The sequence below is a fragment of the Helianthus annuus genome, chromosome 15 (assembly GCF_002127325.2).
Source record: "Helianthus annuus cultivar XRQ/B chromosome 15, HanXRQr2.0-SUNRISE, whole genome shotgun sequence".
NCBI lineage: Eukaryota > Viridiplantae > Streptophyta > Magnoliopsida > Asterales > Asteraceae > Helianthus > Helianthus annuus.
This window is the reverse complement of record NC_035447.2, coordinates 10,489,207-10,502,954: the sequence shown is the minus strand read 5'-3', so window position 1 is coordinate 10,502,954 and position 13,748 is coordinate 10,489,207. Positions and strand designations below refer to the sequence as shown.

Here is a 13,748-nt window from a genome sequence, read left to right as displayed (position 1 = left end):
GCGGCGCTGCCGCTGGCCCACCACCCAGCCGTCAACGCCACCACCAGCCGCGAAACAGATGCACCACCGCCGCCGTGAAACAGATGCACCACCGCCGCAAACACCGTGCCACCGCCGCCGTGAAACAGATGCACCACCGCCGCCGTGAAACAAATGCCCACGTTTGGGGCCACCGACATCACGAGCCGCCATCACAGCTGGGGGTGGCCGGCGATAAGTTTGGAATCAAGAAAGTGGGGGTGAAGAACATCATTCGGCCGGTGGGTTTTGTTAGAGAGAGAGAGAGAGAGAGAGAGATTTTGGGGGTGAAACATAATTAAGAGAGATGATTTGAAGATATTTTAAATTTAAGAGAGATGAGAGAGGTGAGATGGATGACTGGAGATATTAAATGCTGACAGAGAGAGAAAGACATAATTGACATATGGGTTAAATGACCAAAATTACCATTTTTGTTGGCTGAATATGATTGGTGGAGAATGGTTCTCACGGTTCTTACAACTGGTGGTGGTTCTTATTTTAGCGGCTCCCTATATATATATATATATATATATATATATATGATTAGGTTCAAACGTGAACAATTTCTCCAGCGTGAACTGCGTGAACTAATCTGGGCCCTTGATTTTTATGATTTTGAGATTTTAAGTGAATGGCATGATGGTAATTATTTGGTTATTTGTTACTATTTAATTAAGAGAATAAGGGTATATGTGTAATTTCCATATCATCTTGATTGCATAAATCCCACAAAAATCTCTCTGCATTTATGTTTCAAAATCTCACAAAAAATCTCTCTCTCACATATAAAAATCCTTTTAAAACTTCAAACCCTATCTTCCTCATATCTTCAAAAACGCACACAAGCAGACACCCACTTTTCATCTCGTTCATCTTTCTGCTTTCCCTCTTGATTACACCTCCGGGAACTGGAGTTACTCCGGCGACACCTCCGGTCGTCGCACACCCAAACAATCTTAACACCTCTTCCCCCTTATCCACTATACCCACCCCCCTGTAACCCCTTTATCTTGTAGTTCCCAGCCGGAGATCGGCTCCCGGCGGGGCTTATCCGACAATATACCCCCAACACCCTCTTATGTTCGTACACTATCCCTCGTACCAGAACACACACCCACTTAACCTACTTGATCTAGAGAGAGAATCTGAGAAGGAAGGGAGCCACCTTGTGTGGCGACGGAACCAGAGAAATGACAGATAGAGAGAGTTGAAGCAACGCCACTGCTATGGCGGTGGTGGTGGTACTTTTATTCTTCTTCGACGAGATTTTCCGGTAAACACTCCTCCACTCTTCTTTACTTCAGATCGACAAAGTGTTGGTTTTTTTTTTTTTGTTTCTTTCATTTGTTTTTCTGGTGATTAAGGACGTTGAGGGTGCCATTGATGATGACGATGATGGTTGCAGACGGCGGCAGCAGAACAGATCTACCGCCGGTGACGTCAGCGGTGGCGAATCTGAACAGATATACCGGCGAAGCTGAACAGATCTATCATCGATTACAGGTATACCGGCTCAATCTGAATGGGTGTTTATTTTGAAGATTTAAGTGAATTAGGGTTTAACATAATTTTGAGTTAGTTGATATTTCAATTTAATATATTGTTGAGTTAATAAAGTTAATTGTTGCTGATGAGATTGCCGGTTCGATTCGGACTGGTGATATCGGTCTGTTTCATGTCGGCTAGGTCTGATTTGCTACCGGTTTTAACGACTTAACCTGTCAATTGCACACGGCTGACACCCTTGTTTCCAGACACACCCTTGATGCGCTACAATTAACGTCCTCAAAATTACTCAGACACTAATATCAACTTTCATTTGTTGCAGGGTTGTAATGATTTCAGTTTCTTTTCAAGTCGAAACATTAAGGTTGCAATGCCTGTTGGGAACTATACTACATCGAGCATGAAATTCAGGTACTAGTCTATTTCTAACCAGAACTACAGTTTTGATGTGTTATTTGAATGGACTATAACTATACACCGTCATTATTAGATGTGTCATTAGTTTTTTCACTGCTTTAAGGGGATGTACACATGTGTATTCTGATTTTGCTTGTTTTTAAGGCGCTGTACACATGTGTATTCTGATTTTTGCTCTGGTTTTAAGGCGTTGTACACATGTGTATTCTGATTTTGCTCTGTTTTAAAGGCGTTGTACACATGTGTATTCTGGTTTTGCTATGTTTTTAATGCGATGTACACATGTGTATAACGTCTGTTTTTGTGATATCTCATATTTTTTTTTGTGTATTGAATGTGTAAAGTTGTTGATGTACACTTGTGAATTATGCAAAGTACTAATTGCTGAGTTTTTTGTGTTATTATAGGAGACGTCGTAAACGAGGAAAGTGGAGATGGAAGGTCGATAAGGATGATTCACGTATGAGGTCGATAAGGATGATTCACGTATGTTTGTTTGCTTGGTCGATAAGGATTATTCAGCATACAACGCGGCGAATACTTGTAAAAGACTATGTCTTTTTTATTTTTCCGATTATGTTGCGTTTATTGTTTTCACGAAACTGGAAGTTGTAATTGTATGTTTTTTTTTTTTTTTGGTTTGGCAAACATTATGGAAATTGTTATTTGCTTAATATAAAATAGGTTTACAAGTTACGTTTATATGTATGTATTATGTAGCTAATTACACATATGCACCATGCTGAGTACACATGTGTACTGTTCAATTCATATCAAAGTACACATGTGTATACCGTTGAAATATGAAGGTTACGTGAATCTTAAAAATCATAATCCGAATTCTGGTGGTGAAATCTAAAAAAAATGAAATAAAAGATAATGTGGATAATGAATTTAAAATAGGAAAGACGTAACTTATTTCAGTTATTAAAATAATGATTTAAATCTAATTTTTTATATAATTACAATCATACCCTTAACAACTAAAAAGGAAATCAATGGTCCAGATCAGTTCACGCATGGGATTAGGTTCACGCTGGAACCCTACCATATATATATATATATATATATATATATATATATATATATATATATATATATATATATATATATATATATATATATAGGGGAAGGATGTATAGAAAACCCACTTTAATTTAGAAAACCCGGGAAACTCAAAGCTCCCGATGTTTTTTTTCTTGAAAAAATTTACACATGTTATATACATGTTTTTAAGGGTTTTGGGCAAAAAAATCAAAAAAGCGCCGAGTAGATATATAAAAAAAAATAAACAAGTTTTGGTGTAACACATGTTACATTCATCTGACATATTTGTAACATGTGTTACACCAAAACTTGTTTATTTTTTTTTAAAATATCTACTCGGCGTTTTTTTGATTTTTTTTTGCCCAAAACCCTTAAAAACATGTATATAACATGTGTAAATTTTTTCAAGAAAAAAAACATCGAGAGCTTTGAGTTTCCCGGGTTTTTTAATTAAAGTGGGTTTTCTATAGATACTTACATTATATATATATATATATATATATATATATATTACAGTTCTACCTCCTCCACTCACAATCACTTTCAAAATATATTAAAAAATTATAGGGGATGAACAGTGCCCCCCCAATATACAGATGAACAGTAAAATTTTATCTCTCCACCACACACAACCACCTTTTATACTCTTTATATTTTAAAAACAACACACACAGAATTTGATGCTATGAATGTGAGTACTCTAAGTGTTATTCACATCTATCCCACCATATTTTCACCTAAAATTACACTAAAAAACAATAAATTTTCTCTCTCATTTTCAATTAAATAATTCTTTTTAATACATTTATCTTTACATTTTCTCTTTTTTCCACTCATAACCAGTTTCAAAACATATTAAAAAATTATAGGAGATAAATAATATCCTCAAATATACAGATAAACAATAACATTTTCTCTTTTCTTCACTCATGACCACTTTTTATACTCTCTATTTTAAAAATATTACACGTAGAATTTGATGACATGACATACTCTTGTACTATGTGCCCTCCCTCGTACCTGAGACAAAATTCGATTCTTTTTACAATTGAATTTACCCTTTTTCCAATGAACATGGACCCCATACCCATAACCCATCACATTTCCACCCAATATAAATTGTATTCCTATCCTAATTTTGTCCTCTTATATGTATATAATATTTTATATTAGTAAAAGAACATATATGCTATCTAGAAAAAAAGGTATTTTGTATACCTGTTAAATGTTTTATATATTATCTACTATAAACAGTGTACTATTTTGTTTATATATCTCAATTTTCTTACACTTTCCTAAAAACATGAATGGGCACACAGATATACAGGTGATAACATAAATTGGAAGTATATATCCAGGTGATAACATAAATTGGATTGAGGGAGTGTTTGGTGTTGCGTTTTCAAAATAGATTTTGCTTTACAAAACTGCGTTTTGAAAAAGCATGTAGGTACATGCTTCTCCCACTACTACAAAATAGAGCATAAGACGGTGTTCAATATTTGGTTTAGAAGGTGTTATTTTAATAACCCCGTCTTAAAATCAATTCCTCACATGACCATTGTGCAAATCCAATTAAAATATTCAACAAAATTCCATAAAACACCGTCTTATGCTTCAACCCCGTCTTATGGTTACATACGCACCCTTTAGACGGTGTTCCCTTTGAACACCGTCTTATATGCTCATGCTTTAGACGGTGTTATTTTAATAACCACGTCTTAAAATCAAATCCTCACATGACCGTTGCACCAACCCAATTAAAATAATCAACAAAATTCCATACAATACCGTCTTATGCTTAAACCCTGTCTTATATGTACATAGCACCCTTTAGACGGTGTTACCTTTGAACACCGTCTTATATACTCATCAAATTCAAATCGCAGAAGCTCCAACAACCCACCAAATCTTCATCTTTCTTCCAACTTTCTCACCTTCTTCATTCTCTCATCTTCTTCATCCAACTTTCTCACCTTCTTCACTTAATTTCATCATTAAGAAGCTTTTAAAGCTTTAAGGTTAGTTTCTTTTTTCTTTACATATGTTACTTAATGTTTTTTAGTTTTATAAATAGTTTTAAATGTGTTTAGTTATATGTTTTTTTTTTGTTAGAAATTGAAGTTGTCTTTTGTTTTTCTAAGGCATTAATGTATTGTATATGTGTTTAACATTGTTATAATTTATTTTCAGTGATATATGAAAATTTACTATCTTAATTTACATATAGATGTTATATATTTACATTTACATATAGGTATATAAATATATATTTAGGTAACCCTTTAGAATTACCCGTCCAAAATTTATCTAATAGAGATAAATTTTGGATTGTCCCGTTCGGGACTGCTTTTTGAATATTCTATCTCATTTAGGATATGTATACATTTTAACGAACTGTCATTTAAGAAAAGATCGGTTGGTATTTCCTCTACTCTCACGCCTCGAGTACGCAATTCGTTTACGAATTGAGTAAGGACTCGCCCTTAAAAGAGGGGGAGGGGGTTCGGGGGAGGGGGAGTTTGCGGTTTTTCGCATACTTGGGGAGTTAAGGGGAAATGCTGCCGATTTTTTCTTAAATGTCGTCTCGTTAAAATGTGTACTTCTGAGATAGAATATTCAAAAAGTGGGTTAGGATTCACCTCCTTAGAAAACCGGTTTACATCATACGTATACGCTCATATCATTTTTTTGTTTATTTGAATTTTCAGATGGATCGCGATTGGATGTACTACCGAAATCGTACAGATGAAATATATATAATGGGTGTTCAAAGTTTTCTTAAGGCCGCCGAAGCTCATCGCGTGAATATGGGAGATCGATTAATATTTTGTCCCTGTGCATCGTGTACAAATTTTCAAAAATTTGATATCAAAGAAATAAACTTTCATTTGTTTAGATATGGTTTTATGCCTGGATATACTTGTTGGTCAAAGCATGTGGAATCTCTTGCTAATCGTAGCACATCGTCTTTCAAAATAGACAATGACAAAAAGGATAATAAAGAACAATATATTGATCACGAAAAATTCACTTTAAATGACGACAAAGACAACTTCAATGACATGTATAATGATTTAGAGACTAATATTGGTGATGATGAGCAAGAAAAATTAAGAAAATTACTTGAAGATGAGGAAAAACCGTTATATGCTGGTTGTAAGAAATACTCGAAACTAAGTGTTGTTTTGAGATTGTCTACCCTAAAGTCAATCCACGGATGGAGTGATAAGAGTTTCACAGATCTATTAGTGTTATTAAATGACATGCTTCGAGAAGGCAATGAGTTACCACTTTCGTTATACCAAGCAAAAAAAATGATGTGCCCGATGGGATTGGAAGTTGAAAGAATACATGCATGTCCAAATGATTGTATGTTGTATAGAAACGAGTTCAAAAATGATCATACATGTTTTAACTGTGGCGCATCAAGGTATAAGCGTAAAAGCAATACAGATGAAGTTGACGATGATGTGACAAAAAATGGACCACCAGCTAAAATGTTGTGGTATTTTCCTATTATACCAAGACTGAAACGATTATTTGCAAACGAGAAGGAATCAAAATTGTTGCGATGGCATTCAGATGACCGTATAAATGATGGAAAACTAAGACATGTGGCAGATTAGCGTATGTAGTTTATTTATGCAATTTAATTGTTGCGATGTTTTGTTGATGACGTTGATGCCGAAGTTTTTTAGGGAGTTAGGTATTTCGTTAGATTAGCGTATGTAGTTTATTTATGCAATTTAACGTAGCTTGTTATGTATTCACAAATGATTGTAATTTGACGGTTTATTTCCGAATTGGATGTCTACGGGTTTATTTTTGATTTGAATATGTATTATTTTGGTTTGATTTGAAAATGTTCCATTGGTGTATGTATATAGCTTGATGTATTTCCTGGAAAACCTTTTATATGTTTTTTTTTCCAGCAAGCAAATGTATTTCTAGCAAATGTATTTCTGGAAAATGTTCACTAAACACCGTCTAATAAGACTTGAGGTATAAGCCGGTGTTCAAACTCTGAACACCGTCTAATAAGACTTGAGGTATAAGCCGGTGTTCAAACTCTGAACACCGTCTAATAAGACATCAAGTATAAGCCGGTGTTCAGACTCTGAACACCGTCTAATAAGTCATGAATTTTAAGCCGGTGTTTAAATTGAACACCGTCTAAAAAGATATGATTTTAAACCAGCGTGGTTTAAGACGGTGTTGAAAACACCGTCTTAAAACCCATTTCACCCCGTCTTATGCTCTATTTTGTAGTAGTGTTGCCACCTAAGCCTTAGTCGCCTTAGCCAACGGTTCCTATCTGTCACCTCCTAATTATCCCATTTGAACAGATCTAATTAGTACCAGGGCCGGCCCTAGGTGGGTGAGCCGCACCCCCGGCTAAGGCCCGTTTTTCCCGAGGGCCTTAATTTATATATATTATATAAATATTGAATAACTAATTAAAAAAATAAGACGGCCACTGTGTAGTTGTTTGTGCCATTAAAAACCAAATGATGTACTCACAACTTCCAAAACTCTTAGAAAACATAAACTAGATTTTTTTTTTACGTCGCGTGTTGCGCGAAACCGAGCAAATGATAATGTAAAACAAACCTGATTTGAAAATAAAACATGTTGTTTAGAAAGCCAAACCATTAGAACGGTTTAGTTTCTTATTATACTGTTTTATGATACAAAAAAACATTTTGTTTTGAATACAACTTCGTTTTTAACAAAATTTATAACGAAATGTCGAGGGAAAAAATCAAGCACGACAACGTACTTAAGTTTTTAGAAAAAAAGTTATAAACGTAAATTATTAAAAATGTATCTAATTATTTGATAAATTAATATATGTTCTAAAAAAGAAAAACATAGAGTTATTAAAAATGGTAAAGGAAATATATGGCTTAAAAAAAGGAAAAATAAAATATATTATTAAAAGTAATTATAATAATAAAACAATTATACTATATTAAATAAAAAATAATAAAAAACTATATATAATTTTTAAAATAAAGTTACTATTAATCGTCTCTCGTTAACAATATATATATAATATAATGGTAATTGGGAAGTGACGATTTTATATTTGATACTTAACTAGGGTAAGACCCGCCCACGTTGCGGCGCGGGTACATCTTAAACATTAAATGGATTAGTCCAAACGTTATGCGTTAACCATATGAAAACACACATTTCGACGTATTCAATTGAACTCAGTGTAACCTGTATAAGCATTGTGATTGGATCAAACGTAAAGTAAATGGAATTCATATCGAACATTCATAACGTATGATATGTGATCCAACTCATACATAGAAAACGTAACGGGTATGAAGAAAAATATACACATGTAATCGAAAGGGATTAATTAGAGCATTCAGAAAAAGGGGAGAAAAAGAAACCATAATTTGACTCCACTTGATTCGAAAAAAACTTTACGAAACATACATAAAATAAACTCGAAAACATATTATATTTGACCTGAATCTTTTACCCAAAAAATTTTACGTCGAAACGTAGAACAACTTGAATTTATACCAAAACGTACATAAAAATATGCACGTAAAAATGGTTTCTTTAAATGAAAACGTATTATATTTGAACTGACTCGTCTATAAAAAAATTTACGTCGGAATATAGAACAAATCGTATTTATACATACCCGTACATAAAATATGCACGCAAAAAAATAGTTCTTAAGTAAAGAGAGTATAGGGGTAAACCGAAACAAAATATTACTAAAAAAATTTAATAAACGTTCGTAAAACCGTGTCAAGTAGCATCAATGCCACAACGACATCGACTCTCAACATCGTAAAAATAAAATAGATAAAATGGTAAAAATTACACTGAACGAAAAGGAGATTAAAATCATTGAACCACGCACACCTGTTAAAGTGTCTTAATGCGAAGAAATTAACCAGAAACGTAAAACGTACAAAATAATAACTTAGTCGATCTAGGACGCGCCCGTTGCGGGGAAGTTTTCAAAAGGGAAAAAATGGACGCGTTGCGACGGGTCTGTCAAATATAAAAAAAATAGAGCAAAAACGTTGAACCTCAAATGCACGCTACGGCATGTTAACTCGCAAAACTTAGAACGAAACGTAAAACGAAAACTTACGAAAGATAAAAAGTATAGAGGGGCCAAAGTTGTAAATAATAAAGTGTTGTGTTAAATTATAAAAGATGAAAAAGTTTGACTTAAAAGTAAAAATTTCAAATGAGTTAAAATGTAAAAGAAAAAAGTTTAAGGTTGAAAGTGAAAAATTAATTAGGTTTCTTTTTTTTTTTTTTTAAAGTCCCCAAGCATGAGTAAAAGTCATTATGCACAAGAAAGTTGCAAATTTATACATGGAATAATTACTATTTTGTGTGGTTTGTTAATAAAAAATGTTAGTTAAACTTGAATTGGGTTGATTGGGTTTAAACTTTTTTTTTTTTTTGAGTTCTTTACAAAAGTTATAGTTGGGTTTAATTTTTTTTCTCTCGACATTTGCGTATAAATTTTGTTTAAAATAAGGTTTCATTTAAAATAGAGTGTTTTTTTGTATACGAGGGTTGGTATCATACAAGTTTCATGAGGAACTGAACAAATTCCGACTAAACAACATTGGTACCGGTGTTGGTATCATAGGAACGGACATTGGTATTCGTTTCTATAGTTTTCGATCGATTCAAAACATGTGCTATATCCTTTTGGATATATTACAACTTTTTTTTTGTTTATGCGTGACAATTTTTGTATAATCAAACCATTATACAAATTACATAAATAATCTATGTGATTCTAATATAAACTAACGAATTCGCCATTAAATTTCCTTATATTTATAATTTACTAGGTTAGAACCACGTGTATTACACGAGTTAAATAAATTTAATTTTATATATTAAATAATTAAAAACCCCGTATATTTCATGAGTTGAAAAAAAAACTAATTTTATACACGAATTAATAATTATAAAAAGTTTTATTTTTAAAACCCTCATCTATTACACGGATTGAATATATGTAATTTGTATAGAAAATAATAAAAGAAGTTATATCTTTAAAAAAAAACTTTATACATTACACGTGTTAAATAAATCTAATTTTATATACCAGATAAGATAATAAAAAAAGTTATATCTTGAAAAAATTAATGGATATAATCGATACACGATAGATAGAGTGATTGTGATGATAGTTTTTGATTTTTTTTTATATTTATATGTCATTACACTTTCGATTAAAATTAAATTAATAATAACGAGGATAGAAAATATTTATGTTAACATGAGACTATCCTATAATTTTTTTTTTATAGTTTATGGTTATGATAAAATTATTTTATCATAACCTCCATTAAATAATCTATGCCTGTCAACTTTGCAAATCAGCATTCGCCCATGGTTTCACCGGCCGGGTTCATGCATGCATAGAAACCCTAGCGGTTTTCACGGATATGTTCAGATTCAATTCAAGTTGCACCCCCAGTCAATTCTCTGCAACTTGCACTTTCTATAAATCTCTCTTCTCAACCGTCGTCATCATCATCACCTCAAACATTCTCCACAAATCTAAACACTCACTATATATGATGCTTGACACTACACCTTTCATGGCGGACGAGGAGCCGATAGCCTCCTCTAGTAATCCTCCTCCTACGTCTTCTTCTGAATCATTCAACACATTCTTCGAAAACTGGCTCCGCGAACAGAATTCGCACCTCGAAGAACTCGTAACCGCCGCTAACAACCACAACCACAACCACAACAACAACGAAAACGACTCCGCTCTGTTACAACTAATCGAAAAAGTCGTACGGCAGTACGAACAGTACTACCGAACAAAATCCGATTGGGAGAAACGAGACGCGATCGCGATGTACGCTCCGTCATGGCTGAGCAACCTCGAGGACGCGTTTCTATGGATCGGCGGATGGCGACCGACGTTAGCGATTCATTTGCTCTACTCTATATTAGGTATTCAGGTAGACGCGAAGCTCCATGATCTAATTCGCGGTATAACTACCGGAGATTTATCCGATTTGGCGTCAAAACAGATGGAAAAAATTGATGAGTTGCATAGGAAAATAATACATGAAGAGCGAGTGTTGACGGAGAAACTGGCGAAAGTGCAGGAGACGGCGGCGGATAGGTCGATGGTGGAGCTTTCGATTGCGGTATCAGAGATGATGAGGAATGGTGGCGGTGATGGTGGAGAGAGTGAGGAGAGGGTGCAGGAGGTGCTGGAGGTGAAGTGTGGTGAGATGGAGGAGTTGTTGCATATGGCGGATCATTTGAGATTGGAGACGTTGAAGGCGGTTATAGAGATATTGACGCCGATACAGGCGGTGTATTTTTTGATTGCTAAGGCGGAGCTGTATCTCCGGTTGCACGAGTGGGGGAAGAAGAGGGGTACAATAGGCAAGGGAGTTAGTTGGAGCTGCATGTCCGGTTGCGTGCGAGTGGAGGGAAATCTAGTTTTTAAGTTTTAGACTGTTGTCTGGTTTTGGTTTTGGTTTTGGTTTTTGCGTTTGCGTTTGCGTTCAGTTATGAGTTCATTCATTTAGGTTTGTAATGCTAGAGTCTGTAAAAATCTTCCAAAATAATTAGAAAGTTTTTGTTAATCATCTTTTTAATAAACTCACGCATAAAACTCTTGGCTAAATAATGAAGCGCGCCGGCAAGACGCCGATATTCAGTGGCATCGGGAAGAGGTGTGCCGGTTTTTGAGCTCATTTTTTGTTGTGTGTCGACCGGTGTAGCCGCAACATTACAGTCAGCAAGACCTGCACGTTCGAGAACTTCCATTACATACTTTTCTTGAGTGAGAAATAATGACTTGTTGGTGTGAGTCACAACAACACCAAGAAAGTAACTTATAGGACCTAAGTATTTCATAGCAAATTCTTTGGAGAGTAAAGCCAGGAGTTTGTCTCGAAGTGTGTCTGTGGAGGTAATGAGCAAGATATCATCAACATATAATAGGATAAAAGCCATGAGGGAACCTTCTTTGAAGATAAATAGTGAATGATCACATTGGTTATGCCTAAATCCCAAGAAGAAACATAATCCGCGAACCGTGTATACCGAGCTCTTGGAGCTTGTTTGAGCCCATAAAGGGACTTCTTCAACAAACAAACATGATTAGGATAAGTTGGATCCCGAAACCCCATTGGTTGATGCATGTAAACCGTTTCATGAAGATTTCCATGAAGAAACGCGTTCTTGACGTCAAGTTGATGAATGGGCCAAGATCGAGTGACTGCAAGACTAAACACGGTGCGAATTGTTGCCGGTTTCACCATAGGGCTAAATGTTTCCCCACAATCGACCCCGATTTGCTGAGATCGACCGTCGCACACAAGGCGGGCTTTGTATCTCTCAAGTGACCCATTAGCATGCTTTTTATGTCGAAAGACCCACATACTTCGGACTATATTCATCCCATCAGTCCGAGGAACAAGATCCCAAGTTTTATTTGAAATAAGGGCATGAAACTCATCGGTCATGGCGTTTTTCCAGTTCGGGTTGGATAAGGCCTCGTTAGGTGTTTTCGGTAACGGTGAGATGGGAGTCGAAGCATGAAGATTAAGTGGGGCTTTTGGTTTATAGATACCCGACATAGAGCGAGTAGTCATATGAGTAGGAGGAACATATGAAGTTGGGGACGGATGGGAGTGTGCGGTCGGTGTCGGAGGTGGGTTCGAATGGGTGGGAGATGTTGGTGGTGAATATGGAATCGATTGGGAGGGTGATGTGGGAGGAGAAACAGTAGAATGTGAAGAAGGGGTGGAAGGCGAGTTAGGAGCACGAGAGTTCGAGAGAATATTAGGAGAGGAAGAATGATCAGAGGAAGTGGAAGATTGGTCAAATGAAGTGGTTGGTGGTGTGTCAGAAGTGGGTACAGTAGGGGAAAACAAAAAGTATGGGCTAGGGTCATTAGTAAGGAAGTCATAAGTGTGAGAAACTTGATGAGAGGTAGTGAAGGGGAAGACATGTTCATCAAAGATTACATCACGGGACATAATGATTTGACGGGTTTGTAAGTTATAACATTTGTATCCTCTATGGTTCTAGGGTAACCAAGAAAAACACAAGGTGTCGAGCGATCGGCTAGTTTGTGGATTGTGGAAGAAGGACGTAATGAGTAACAAAGGCAACCGAAAACGCGGAGATGATCATAGGTGGGAAGGCATTGATGATAGAGATGAAGAGTGGGAGTGGAGTTGTTAAGGACTTTTGTTGGCAAGATGTTTAAGAGATATGTAGCATGTTCCAAAGCGTGAGGCCAAAAGGTGTGAGGAACGGAAGAGTGTGACAAAATGGTACGCATATTGATTGATCTTATTTTTCGCTCCGCTTTTCCATTTTGAGAGGACGTATAAGGACACGAAAAACGAAAAAATCGTACCATTGTCTTCGCAAAATTGGTGGAAAGATTTGTTATTATACTCACGTCCGTTGTCACATTGGAAGCATTTTATGGATGTATGAAACTAGGTGTTAATAAGTTTGGTAAATTCAAGAAAGGTAGTGTAAACCTGAGATTTATGTGAGAGAGCATAAGTCCACAAAAAATTAGTTTTATCATCTAAGAAAAGGATATAGTAACGACATCCATTTGAGGAAAGAATCGGAGATGTCCATAAGTCACTGTGGACGATGTCAAATGGTAAATTTGTGCAATTTGTGGAGTCACGAAAGGGAAACTTTATTTGTTTACCAAACACACAAGGTTGATAAACGTTCAAATTTGTGCC

At 35.5% G+C, this 13,748-nt stretch overlaps 1 protein-coding gene and 1 long non-coding RNA gene across 2 annotated transcripts; both read left to right on the top strand.

The window, feature by feature from the left end:
* The first annotated feature begins 4,824 nt into the window (after positions 1–4,824).
* On the top strand, positions 4,825–5,889 carry LOC118487363. The gene is made up of 2 exons (XR_004881574.1): positions 4,825–5,012; positions 5,703–5,889. It is a non-coding gene; the product is annotated as an uncharacterized LOC118487363 (long non-coding RNA).
* Positions 5,890–10,421: 4,532 nt separating this feature from the next.
* Positions 10,422–11,617, top strand: LOC110914768 (protein DOG1-like 3). Its single transcript, XM_022159503.2, has one exon. The coding sequence runs from the start codon at positions 10,446–10,448 to the stop codon at positions 11,478–11,480; it is 1,035 nt and encodes a 344-aa protein (XP_022015195.1). The 5' UTR covers positions 10,422–10,445; the 3' UTR covers positions 11,481–11,617.
* Positions 11,618–13,748: the final 2,131 nt, after the last annotated feature.